A 12,533-nucleotide genomic window follows, 5' to 3' on the forward strand; every position below is an offset into this window, starting at 1 on the left:
ATGCCGCCAGCGGATGTGTGAGTAGTAAAAGCAAACAGTGTGTCAGTGACATGATTAGTGCTGAAAGAGGAGGATTAGCGTAAGCCAGAGTCTTTCCAACGATGGGGCTATCCCCTCACAGACACTGATACTCTGTGCACAACCACGTGCATCGTCCTGTTCACTGGCATTTGGTCTTTTGTGACAGTTTGCCTGTTAGTTATTCACAGCCAACTTGGGAATCCAGTCACAAGTCTGATTCTCTGTCCTCGACATTAAAGCCATCTAGAAGCAACGTTTCTTATGGCAGCTGAAAATGAAGCTTTGCATGTACAGCTCGGTGTTAATGTACATCACCCTCCACTGGGTTCACCTGCGGAGCTACACAGAGAACAGATGTAGGAGAATGTGCAGCTGAGTCACAGAGTGTTAATCTTTGTGTCTGTTTGTGTACGTCCAGGCTTTGCTGCAGACCCACGACGTGGTGGCCCATGAAGTCTACAGCGACGAGGCGCTGAGGGTGACGCCCCCACCCACTTCACCGTACTTGAACGGCGACTCGCCAGACAGCACTAACGGAGACATGGATTTGGAGAACGTCACCAGGGTTCGCCTGGTCCAGTTTCAGAAGAACACTGATGAGCCCATGGTGTGTACACAAACATATATATCCAGTTCAGATTTCTATGAAGTGTTGTGTACTTGGTCTTTCTAAGTAGGTCACCTTTGCACGCATGTTTCTGTAACATTCCTCTGTAATACAACGTATAGCTTATCCAAATAATACTGAAAAACTCACATGTAGATCCTTTTTTAGGAGCAGTCAGTTGTGTGCTCTCATTTATGGCTAAGTTAGCATTTTCCTCAGACTCCTCACAGTAAAAGAAGTGTTGTAAAAGTGTTTGTTTTGCATCAGCATTTGCATTGCACAGCTGCACGGCTCAGAGAAGGACAGACGCGAGAGTGTGATTTGTTTTAGGTAACAGAAACATGCGTGTGACAAACCTCAGAGCCTGTCACTTTATGCAGGTGATAAATATATTCTGTGTCTGTCAAAGCACGACAGGCGATTTACTGTGGCAGCACTGATTCTGTGAGGCCGCCATGGTGGTCCCTGCTACAGTAACAAATCTGGCTGCAGCTGAAATGCACATGACGTTGTGCGCATCAGTGTGCTAACAGCTGTCCTTCTGACCCTCGCTGTGTCTTTTTCAGGGCATTACTCTTAAAATGAATGACCTGAATCACTGCATCGTGGCCCGCATCATGCATGGAGGGATGATTCATCGACAAGGTAAGGCGAAGCATCGCGTCCAGAAATGCAGTTTGCAAGCTTTACACTGCTCATGTGCGTTTGATAGACACACTCTTACCGAGTGGAAGGGGATATAGCATTAGCAGAAGAGTAATTCTTATGTTCTGCTCTCATATTGTGCATATCTGCACTTGTGCTGACTGACATAACCATGAAATGTAAGTGTAGCAGGGTTCCCAGGTCTCTGTGTTGTGAGACACTGATGTATCCAGACCCAAGAATTGCATTTGTAGCTGGTATTAATTCATTATTTCTCTGCTTCAGGGACTCTTCATGTTGGAGATGAGATCCGTGAGATCAATGGCATCAGTGTTGCAAATCAGACGGTAGAGCAGCTCCAGAAGATGTTGGTATGTTGCACAGATCAGACTGTTTTATTTATTTATGTGAGCATTTTTATTTTTTGTCAGTGTGAAAGTTGTGGCAACAGAAAGGACAGGAGAAGTAGCAGCTGTGTTGTCACCATGTGAAATTTAAACACTGGATATGTTTTGTGTCCTTTTTCCACAGAGAGAGATGAGGGGTAGCATAACCTTCAAGATTGTACCCAGCTACCGGTCCCAGTCCATGTCTTGTGAGGTAGGGGACCCTGATCACACTCTGTGTTTAAGATAATTTTGTAGGATGTTAGGAAATGTTATGTCCTGACTTCCTGTTTTCTTTTTGTGGTCCTTCCTGTGTCTTCTCCAGGTTGATTAGCAGGCTGAGCCTCTACTGAGTTGGTTTACTGCACTGCTGCTATGCAGCCCATTGTTTTTTGTGGCCTTTGAGCCAGTTGTAACAGAATGTGGGGTGGGAAAGACATGTCTAATGTTTTCTCTTGCAGAAAGAGTCTCCAGATCTGTCCCAGCAGTCACCTGCAAATGGACATGCAAGTGTCACCAGCTCAATTCTGGTAAAATGTAGCATTGTATGGAAACAGCTAAAGTCCATTCTAAGTTGGTTTTATGCATACGTTGTGTAAGCTTGTGAAACAAAGTAGTGAAGTCTCTGTCCTCTCATCTAGGACCTGCCAGCGACGATTCAGCCCAAAGGCCGCCAGGTGAGACTAGCTCTTTCTGAGCAGCATGAAGACCTGATCTCCTCCAGTGTCAGTGTGGTAAAATCAGCACTCATCTCAACTTGTGCTCTTTAGCATGTAGCTCTTGTGTGCAAATCCATTCTTAGCAACAGTTTTTTCTGTGTGGCTTGCACCTGAAAGGCACTTCTGTTTGTTTTCCCACAGATATATGTTCGCGCTCAGTTCGAGTATGACCCAGCCAAAGATGACCTCATCCCCTGCAAGGAGGCCGGAATTAGGTTCCGAGTGGGCGACATTATTCAGATCATTTCCAAGGATGATCACAACTGGTGGCAAGGCAAGTTGGAGAACACCAAGAATGGCACAGCAGGCCTCATCCCCTCTCCAGAGCTCCAGGAGTGGTGAGAAACATCCATCTAGCCTCTCTGGCTCTCCTTTCTCTGTGCTTTGCTTTGACACTTAGCCTCTTTTAGCTTTAGCACTTAGCCCCTCTTTTAGCGGTGACACTCTTCTTCCCTGTCTTCTTCCCTCTCTTCTTCTTCTTCCCCCTTCTGTCCCCCCTTCTCCCCCTTTCCCCCCTCTCCTCCCCCTTCTCCCCTTCTCCTCCCACCCCCTTCTCCCCTTCTTCTTCTCTCCCCTTCTTCCCCTTCTCCTTCCACCCCTTCTTCTTCTCCCCCCTTCTCCCCCTTCTTCGTCTCCCCTTCTTCTTCCCCCCCTTCTCCCCCCTTCTTCTTCTTCTCCCCCTTCTTCTTCCCCCCCTTCTTCTTCTCCCCCCTTCTCCCCCTTCTCCCCCTTCTGTCCCCCCTTCTCCCCCTTCTCCTTCCACCCCCTTCTCCCCCTTCTTCTTCTCCCCCCTTCTGTCCCCCCTTCTCCTTCCACCCCCTTCTCCCCCTTCTTCTTCTTCTTCTCCCCCTTCTTCTTCCCCCCTTCTCCCCCTTCTTCTTCTTCTCCCCCCCTTCTCCCCCTTCTTCTTCTTCTTCTTCTTCTCCCCCCCCTTCTTCTTCCCCCCTTCTCCTTATTCTTCTTCCCCCCTTCTCCCCTTCTTCTTCTTCCCCCCTTCTCCCCCTTCTTCTTCTTCTCCCCCTTCTTCTTCCCCCCCTTCTCCCCCTTCTCCTTCCACCCCCTTCTTCTTCTCCCCCCTTCTCCCCCTTCTGTCCCTTCTCCTTCCCCCTTCTCCCCCTTCTTCTTCTTCCCCCCTTCTCCCCCTTCTTCTTCTCCCCCTTCTCCCCCTTCTGTCCCCCCTTCTCGCCCTTCTTCTTCTCCCCCCCTTCTCCCCCTTATTCTTCTTCCCCCCCTTCTGCCCCTTCTCCTTCCACCCCCTTCTCCCCCTTCTTCTCCCCCCCTCTCCTCCCCCTTCTCCCCCTTCTTCTTCTTCCACCCCCCCCCCGCCTTCCCCCCCTCCTCCCCCTCCTCCCCCTTCCCCCTTCTCCTCCCCCTACCCCTTCTCCCCCTTCTTCTTCTTCCCCTTCTCCCCCTTCTTCTTCTTCCCCCCCTTCTCCCCCCTTCTTCTTCTTCTCCCCCTTCTTCTTCTTCCCCCCCTTCTCCCCCCTTCTTCTTCTTCTCCCCTTCTTCTTCTTCCCCCCCTTCTCCCCCCTTCTTCTTCTTCTTCTCTCCCCTTCTCCCCCTTCTCCTTCCACCCCTTCTGCCCCTTCTTCTTCTCCCCCTTCTCCCCCCCTTCTCCCCCTTCTCCCCCTTCTTCTTCCGCGACTTCTCCCCCTTCTTCTTCTTCTCCCCCTTCTTCTTCTTCCCCCCTTCTCCCCCTTCTTCTTCTTCCCCCCCTTCTCCCCCCTTCTTCTTCTTCTTCTCTCCCCTTCTCCCCCTTCTCCTTCCACCCCTTCTGCCCCTTCTTCTTCTCCCCCTTCTCCCCCCCTTCTCCCCCTTCTCCCCCTTCTTCTTCCGCGACTTCTCCCCCTCCCCCCCCTTCTTCTTCTTCCCCCTTCTGTCCCCCCTTCTCCCCCTTTCCCCCCTCTCCTCCCCCTTCTCCCCCTTCTCCTCCCACCCCCTTCTCCCCCTTCCCCTCCCCCCCCTTTCCTCCCCCTTCTGTCCCTTCTCCTTCCCCCTTCTCCCCCTTCTTCTTCTCCCCCCTTCTCCTCCTTCTGTCCCCCCTTCTCGCCCTTCTTCTTCTCCCCCCCTTCTCCCCCTTATTCTTCTTCCCCCCCTTCTGCCCCTTCTCCTTCCACCCCCTTCTCCCCCTTTTTTCTCCCCCCCTCTCCTCCCCCTTCTCCCCCTTATTCTTCTTCCCCCCCCCTCCGCCTTCCCCCTTCTCCTCCCCCTACCCCTTCTCCCCCTTCTTCTTCTCCCCTTCTTCTTCTTCCCCCCTTCTCCCCCTTCTTCTTCTTCCCCCCCTTCTCCCCCCTTCTTCTTCTTCTCCCCCTTCTCCCCCCCTTCTCCCCCTTCTTCTTCTTCCCCCCCTTCTCCCCCCTTCTTCTTCTTCTTCTCTCCCCTTCTCCCCCTTCTCCTTCCACCCCTTCTGCCCCTTCTTCTTCTCCCCCTTCTCCCCCCCTTCTCCCCCTTCTCCCCCTTCTTCTTCCGCGACTTCTCCCCCTCCCCCCCCTTCTTCTTCTTCCCCCTTCTGTCCCCCCTTCTCCCCCTTTCCCCCCTCTCCTCCCCCTTCTCCCCCTTCTCCTCCCACCCCCTTCTCCCCCTTCCCCCCCCCCCCCTTTCCTCCCCCTTCTGTCCCTTCTCCTTCCCCCTTCTCCCCCTTCTTCTTCTTCCCCCCTTCTCCCCCTTCTTCTTCTCCCCCCTTCTCCTCCTTCTGTCCCCCCTTCTCGCCCTTCTTCTTCTCCCCCCCTTCTCCCCCTTATTCTTCTTCCCCCCCTTCTGCCCCTTCTCCTTCCACCCCCTTCTCCCCCTTCTTCTCCCCCCCTCTCCTCCCCCTTCTCCCCCTTATTCTTCTCCCCCCCCCCTCCGCCTTCCCCCCCTCCTCCCCCTTCCCCCTTCTCCTCCCCCTACCCCTTCTCCCCCTTCTTCTTCTCCCCTTCTTCTTCTTCCCCCCTTCTCCCCCTTCTTCTTCTTCCCCCCCTTCTCCCCCCTTCTTCTTCTTCTCCCCCTTCTCCCCCCCTTCTCCCCCTTCTCCCCCTTCTTCTTCCGCGACTTCTCCCCCTCCCCCCCCTTCTTCTTCTTCCCCCTTCTGTCCCCCCTTCTCCCCCTTTCCCCCCTCTCCTCCCCCTTCTCCCCCTTTCCCCCCTCTCCACCCCCTTCTCCCCCTTCTCCTCCCACCCCCTTCTCCTTCCACCCCTTCTTCTTCTCCCCCCTTCTCCCCCTTCTTCTTCCCCCCTTCTCCCCCTTCTTCTTCTCCCCCCTTCTCCCCCTTCTGTCCCCCCTTCTCGCCCTTCTTCTTCTCCCCCCCTTCTCCCCCTTATTCTTCTTCCCCCCCTTCTGCCCCTTCTCCTTCCACCCCCTTCTCCCCCTTCTTCTCCCACCTCTCCTCCCCCTTCTCCTCCCACCCCCTTCTCCCCTTCTTCTTCTCTCCCCTTCTCCCCCTTCCCCCCCTTCTTCTTCTTCCCCTTCTGTCCCCCCTTCTCCCCCTTTCCCCCCTCTCCTCCCCCTTCTCCCCCTTCTCCTCCCACCCCCTTCTCCCCTTCTTCTTCTCTACCCTTCTCCCCCTTCTCCTTCCACCCCTTCTTCTTCTCCCCCCTTCTCCCCCTTCTGTCCCCCCTTCTCGCCCTTCTTCTTCTCCCCCCCTTCTCCCCCTTATTCTTCTTCCGCCCCCCCCCCCCCCTCCGCCTTCCCCCCCTCCTCCCCCTTCCCCCTTCTCCTCCCCCTACCCCTTCTCCCCCTTCTTCTTCTCCCCTTCTTCTTCTTCCCCCCTTCTCCCCCTTCTTCTTCTCCCCCCCTCTCCTCCCCCTTCTCCCCCTTATTCTTCCCCCCCCCCCCCTCCGCCTTCCCCCCCTCCTCCCCCTTCCCCCTTCTCCTCCCCCTACCCCTTCTCCCCCTTCTTCTTCTCCCCTTCTTCTTCTTCCCCCCTTCTCCCCCTTCTTCTTCTTCCCCCCTTCTCCCCCCTTCTTCTTCTTCTCCCCCTTCTTCTTCTTCCCCCCTTCTCCCCCTTCTTCTTCTTCCCCCCTTCTCCCCCTTCTTCTTCTCCCCCCTTCTCCTCCTTCTGTCCCCCCTTCTCGCCCTTCTTCTTCTCCCCCCCTTCTCCCCCTTATTCTTCTTCCCCCCCTTCTGCCCCTTCTCCTTCCACCCCCTTCTCCCCCTTCTTCTCCTTCCCCCCCCCCTCCGCCTTCCCCCCCTCCTCCCCCTTCCCCCTTCTCCTCCCCCTACCCCTTCTCCCCCTTCTTCTTCTCCCCTTCTTCTTCTTCCCCCCTTCTCCCCCTTCTTCTTCTTCCCCCCCTTCTCCCCCCTTCTTCTTCTTCTCCCCCTTCTTCTTCTTCCCCCCTTCTCCCCCTTCTTCTTCTTCCCCCCCTTCTTCTTCTTCTTCTCTCCCCTTCTCCCCTTCTTCTTCTTCCCCCCTTCTCCCCCTTCTTCTTCTTCCCCCCCTTCTCCCCCCTTCTTCTTCTTCCCCCCTTCTCCCCCTTCTTCTTCTTCCCCCCCTTCTCCCCCCTTCTTCTTCTTCTTCTCTCCCCTTCTCCCCCTTCTCCTTCCACCCCTTCTGCCCCTTCTTCTTCTCCCTCTTCCCCCCCCTTCTCCCCCTTCTCCCCCTTCTTCTTCCGCGACTTCTCCCCCTCCCCCCCCTTCTTCTTCTTCCCCCCTTCTCCCCCCTTCTTCTTCTTCTTCTCCCCCTCCCCCCCTTCTCCTTCCACCCCCTTCTCCCCCTTCTTCTTCTCCCCCTTCCCCCCATTCTCCTTCCACCCCCTTCTCCCCCTTCTTCTTCTCCCCCTTCCCCCCCTTCTCCTTCTCCCCCCTTCTCCCCCTTCTTCTTCTCCCCCCTTCTCCTTCTCCCCCCTTCTCCCCCTTCTCCTTCTCCCCCCTTCTCCTTCTCCCCCCTTCTCCCCCTTCTTCTCCCCCCCCCCCCCCCCTCGGAGTATGTGCTAATGTGAACTGTGCTTTTATTGTACCCATGATTTTGGAACAATGCTTGAAACTTGTCTTATTTGACTGCTGTTGTTTTTTTCTCAAGAACTTCACAACTTTTATTGATCTGGAAACTTTTCCTGTCCCTTGCAGGCGTGTTGCCTGCATAGCAATGGAGAAGACCAAACAGGAGCAGCAAGCAAGTTGTACCTGGTTTGGAAAAAAGAAGAAACAATATAAGGACAAGTATTTGGCCAAACACAATGCAGGCAAGATGACATGTTTTTAAAAAAACAAACTTCAAGCAATGAAACTTAAGATGAAACAACACTTGGAATCTCTGTTGCCTTGTCTAAGTATTTTTGTACTTACTGCATGCCTGTTCCCTCTGACAAACCTATTTTGTCTACACTATAATAACCCAACCAACCTCTGTCCATATTTCATGCTGTCTCTAATCCAATGGCTGCATGTAAGTAACTCCAGCTTGCATCTGTGTTGTACTTCATCCTCTTCCTTCTGTCTCCTGAAACACATCTTGAACACCACAATTTGTCAAAGCGTATGCTGCAAATTCAAGACAGTACACAGAACAGATAACATGCTAACACTCAACATTAGCTAATCTGTCTTACAATAAATAAAGCACATAAAATACAAAAGTCAAAATTACACTTTCACAGAGCTAATGTTTCTCCTTTCTCTTACAGTGTTTGACCAACTAGATCTGGTGACATATGAGGAAGTGGTCAAACTGCCTTCTTTCAAGAGGAAAACACTTGTTTTGCTTGGTAAATAAACAGTAAAACACACATTACAAAACAACAATACTTATTTCCACATCTCTCCGACACAAGCAAATCAACAAACATCTGAAGGCACAAACTTAACTGTTCAGACCCTGAACAATTCTACATCTAACATTCTCTAACACTTCAACATAACCAAGTATTCACCAACAAAGCTTTCATATTCCACACACTAAAGGGCAACACTCACAAATACACAATGTGCTTTCTAAACTCAGTACAACCCTCACTCACCTCTAAACAACATCCAACAAACAGTTAACACATCTCTTCTGTTTTCTGTCAGGTGCACATGGAGTGGGCAGGAGACACATCAAGAACACACTCATTACCAAACATCCTGACCGGTTTGCCTACCCCATCCCTCGTAAGGAAACACCCTGAAATATCACCTGCACGCCAACAACACCTCCGCTTTATGTACAACAACTTTACACAACTATCCACCTTTCTCTCTGCTCAGACACGACACGACCGCCTAAGAAAGATGAGGAAAACGGAAAAAACTACTACTTTGTCTCTCATGACCAGATGATGCAGGACATCAGCAACAACGACTATCTGGAGTACGGCAGCCACGAGGACGCCATGTACGGAACCAGGCTGGAGACTATCAGGCAAATCCATGCACAGGGCATGATCTCTATTCTCGATGTTGAACCACAGGTAACGAAGCCATACCATGAGGACACTCCTCTACAACTTAAGTAGAAAAAATAGACTTGCATAAACTTGTCTCTCATCAGGCACTGAAGATCCTCAGGACGGCCGAGTTCGCTCCTTACGTCGTCTTCATCGCAGCTCCCACCATCACTCCTGGGATGACAGAAGTACGGTCACAAAACTATTCATGCTCCATCTCTCTATCACTAACTCTCACACTGGCTTTAAACTATAGACCCACAAGCATTTCACCAAAACATTCATCTCTACTTCTCTAAGTGCACATACCTTCTTTTCTTTAAGTATGTCTGTGTTTTCTTTGGCATGCCTATTTTCTTTTACACTCAAGATTCCAAAGTGGTGCAGGAAACTGCCAGTAAGTACTAAATCAACGCTGTTAGTCAAGCTACTGCTTCAGAATCATAGAAACACGTGTCTCACCCGTCACTTTGTGTACCTCTAGTAATAGTCTAGCTTTCTCATGCATCATTGTCTCCTTTGCATTTAACATGCCCCTATACTCTACACAACTGCAGGGGAAATAACTTCCCACACTTCACCACTCACTCTGTTGGTCTACAATAAAAACAAAACACTGTGTAAAAGCCAGGACCACCTAACAACCTCTCCATCTCACCCCTCAGGATGACTCTCTTCAACGGCTCCAGAAGGAATCAGAGATGCTGCAGCGAACCTACGCTCACTACTTTGACCAGACCATCATCAACAATGAGATTGATGACACCATCCGCCTGCTGGAAGAGGCTGTAGACCTGGTATCCACCACTCCTCAGTGGGTTCCAGTCTCCTGGATCTACTGACATACACTCAACAGCAATTAGCTCATCACCCTGAACTGTCCACCTCCAATTACATCAACACAGATGCTGAACTTTGGACAAATCCCCTTGACTCTTGTCTCTCTCATCACAATGTTACATTTCTGTAGATGAACTCTGGTTACAAAAGGGGTAAATGAAAACACAAATAACTCTTACACCTCACGACAGAGACTTCATCCTATCCCTTACCCCTTTTTCTCAACAGCCTTAAAGGCACATTGTTGTGTACATATATACATAAATATATATAAAAATGATAAAAGTAAGTGATTATGGTTCTGTCTTCATATAGTTGAAGGGTCAGGAGTGCAGGGACAACGTGGTAGATATTTTGTACTTTTCTTTTGTAATTGATGAATGGATGTTAATACTGAAGGCAATAGTGAGCATGACCATACAGCAAGTCTTATGTGGGTGACTGTGTGTGTTTTTAAGGCACTTCTTGTGGTACTCTGTGTCCTCCCGCTCCAAAATCTCCTCAGCCCCTGTAAACCACAAGCCAAACTCTGAAGCACATTGGAAGCTGCTATAGTGGCAACAAGTTACTCCCTCAACTCCTCACCTAAGTTTGAGAGAATCCAAAAGCACAGGACACTTAGCAGTTTCTCCTCCCCAGCCCTTTGTCTCACTGTGCCTCTCAGCTTGTTGAAGGAGCACACTGCATCCCCCTGTTACTGTAGCCTGTTACTCCCTGCTTCCCTTCCCTGCCTATGAACTTTGTTTACATCTCAGTTTGCACACAATGGACAATGAAGAACACACATACTGCATTTTGTCTTGCCTACTCCCTGACTGCCCTCATACACACTGATCAGCGGTCAATGAATCTGGAATATCTTTCTCGGGGCACAATCAGCTGTGAACAAACACCAACACATCCGCCACTGAACTGGAATACAAAAACCACTCACAGAAAGAAAACTGAACTGCCTTATCAGAGCCTCGGGAAGAAGTCTATACCACCTATGCACACCCCTGGTTTCTGCCAGGCAGACCGCCACGACAACCATTTCCTCAAGCTAGAACAATAAGCCACACTTGAAGTATTCATAGCAACATGTCCCTGTGGAAGAGGAGGATGAATCCAATCCTAGAGCCGCCATTTTGGAACTGTTAACTGTTGTCTTTAAAAATATAAGGAGTATTCTGTATCAAGGGAGAGAAAAATAACAAAATTTGGTGTGTAAATGTTTCAATGGTGCGTACATCATGAGTGAACTACCAAGAGCCACTGTATATTAACCCTTAAAAGAAGCTCAGTATGTGACATAACCTCTTCATGCTTTACCAGAAGTGGCACAACACACCCACAGCATCAGTCAAAGGTTTGAAAGAAAAATAGAATAATAAAAAAAAGAGAACACTAGCTGCTGTTCTGCCACTTACAGTAAAGCATTTTCATTTCAAGTCCTGTGTAAATTACCTCTGCAAATGACAAAAGCAGCTCCTCTGTATGAAATGTTGTTCTTTTTTGTTATTTCATTTTTTAAAAACAAAATATATTTCCTTTTACGTGTTTAAAGTAAACCGCCTGGTGAATTTTGTGCCGCCTCCAGCCAGAGCGATTGATATCGCCCAACACAGCGTAAAGCTCCAGCTGTGTTGATTGAGCGACTGATGTCCCTCTGCGGCAGCTACGTATTTTAACTGCAGTTGCAGGGTTGCGCCACTATGGAGGCGCTATATCCACAGCAGTGCACCGGAAAGACCTGAAGCAGCTACAGAAGAAGAAACAGATGAACTCGTTTTTCCAGTTTTTTCCCGCTAGTTGGTGCTATTGGCGTCCTGATTTTCCCTGGCGGATGGTACAAACAGGTAAATATCGCTTGTTTTTTTTTTTTTTGCATCCAAGCATGTCGTGTTTATTAAAAAAAAAAAAAAAAAAAGCTTCCTCCGTGTCAGAGTAACGTTTATGATTTTTAGAGTTGCAGATATGGCAGGCAAAATCTGCCACTACTTTAAAAAGCGACCTCGCGAGGAGGAAAGTCAAGAGTCCTCTGCGCAACAGACTGAAGGAGAGGCACTTGGATGTCTGTTGTAAGGTGACCATTGATGGACCAGACCAGGAGGCCTTGGACTGCAAGGAGTGCATGAGGAGGTTCTACAGAATGAAAAAGAGGAGGCTGAAATGTTCTCTGTCTGGTTGCAAGATGTGTGGATAAAGTGTACTTTCAATTTAAACTTGGCACCTGATTTGTGTATGTATATAGTTTTAATAAATGAATGCTTTAACATGATAATAGTCATATTCTTATTGGAACTCTTAACTTAAAGTATGTTGCCTGTAAAAATTGAATTTACAGAATGCATGCACGTCATGGCGCATGGTCAGGATGGTACCAAATCTGCCTCAATTTGAGCCAGGAAAAACCCTGTATATATGTGTGTGTGTGTATTTATGTGTATATGTATATATTTAATTTCTTTTCTTTTTTTGCACATTGTGCAACAGTTCACGGAAGATATGTCACTGCACGTCCACACCAGCAGAGGGTAGTAAATGTCTCTCCGGTCCTCCTCCTTTCAGCAAAGATCGCATACTATTATGATGACTCACTCGATCTTGACATTCTGAAAGGTGACAAGACCCATAAACTGACCACGCCTCTGAGATTTCCCAGTCAGGCCTGGGTCGGAAAAGCGGAAACAGGAGCAGAGTGAGACGTCCGCAGCCTTTTTCAGACTGGTATCTATCTAGCATTTTTCAAGAATAGATTAGAATAGAATAGAATAGAATAGAGTTTTATTTGCCATTTGCACAGATACACTGCAGTACATGTGCATTGGAATTCTTGTGCATCCCTCCCCAGAGTCAAGCTTAAGGTTAAAATAATACAATAAAATAAAATAAGAAATTAAATAAAATAACCAAGAAATAAATAATACAAAAGAAGAGCAAGATAGTGCACTTAAAATACTGGAAGATTCTTAAGAAAATTAGGTGCCTAATA

The 12,533-nt window shown here is 49.5% G+C and overlaps 2 protein-coding genes across 7 annotated transcripts in view; one reads left to right on the forward strand and one right to left on the reverse strand.

The window, feature by feature from the left end:
- The window catches only part of caskb (calcium/calmodulin-dependent serine protein kinase b), a 36,045-nt gene extending 24,947 nt beyond the window's left edge, over positions 1 to 11,098 (forward strand). For 2 of the 4 annotated variants that reach the window (XM_041032238.1, XM_041032239.1), the window contains 13 exons: positions 440 to 628; positions 1,195 to 1,273; positions 1,559 to 1,644; positions 1,805 to 1,873; positions 2,121 to 2,189; positions 2,301 to 2,393; positions 2,520 to 2,716; positions 7,422 to 7,537; positions 7,979 to 8,059; positions 8,364 to 8,444; positions 8,541 to 8,743; positions 8,824 to 8,907; positions 9,385 to 11,098. In XM_041032238.1, coding sequence (XP_040888172.1) covers positions 440 to 628; positions 1,195 to 1,273; positions 1,559 to 1,644; positions 1,805 to 1,873; positions 2,121 to 2,189; positions 2,301 to 2,393; positions 2,520 to 2,716; positions 7,422 to 7,537; positions 7,979 to 8,059; positions 8,364 to 8,444; positions 8,541 to 8,743; positions 8,824 to 8,907; positions 9,385 to 9,561 — 1,524 coding nt within the window. In that variant the 3' untranslated portion in view covers positions 9,562 to 11,098. The remainder of the gene's footprint in view (positions 1 to 439; positions 629 to 1,194; positions 1,274 to 1,558; positions 1,645 to 1,804; positions 1,874 to 2,120; positions 2,190 to 2,300; positions 2,394 to 2,519; positions 2,717 to 7,421; positions 7,538 to 7,978; positions 8,060 to 8,363; positions 8,445 to 8,540; positions 8,744 to 8,823; positions 8,908 to 9,384) is intronic. The other 2 variants (XM_041032240.1, XM_041032241.1) reach the window with 1 other exon arrangement.
- Positions 1 to 12,533, reverse strand: part of s100b (S100 calcium binding protein, beta (neural)) — a 614,446-nt gene that overhangs the window by 423,415 nt on the left and 178,498 nt on the right. The gene's annotated exons all lie outside the window — the stretch shown is intronic.

The sequence above is a fragment of the Toxotes jaculatrix genome, chromosome 24 (genome assembly GCF_017976425.1).
Source record: "Toxotes jaculatrix isolate fToxJac2 chromosome 24, fToxJac2.pri, whole genome shotgun sequence".
Lineage (NCBI taxonomy): Eukaryota > Metazoa > Chordata > Actinopteri > Toxotidae > Toxotes > Toxotes jaculatrix.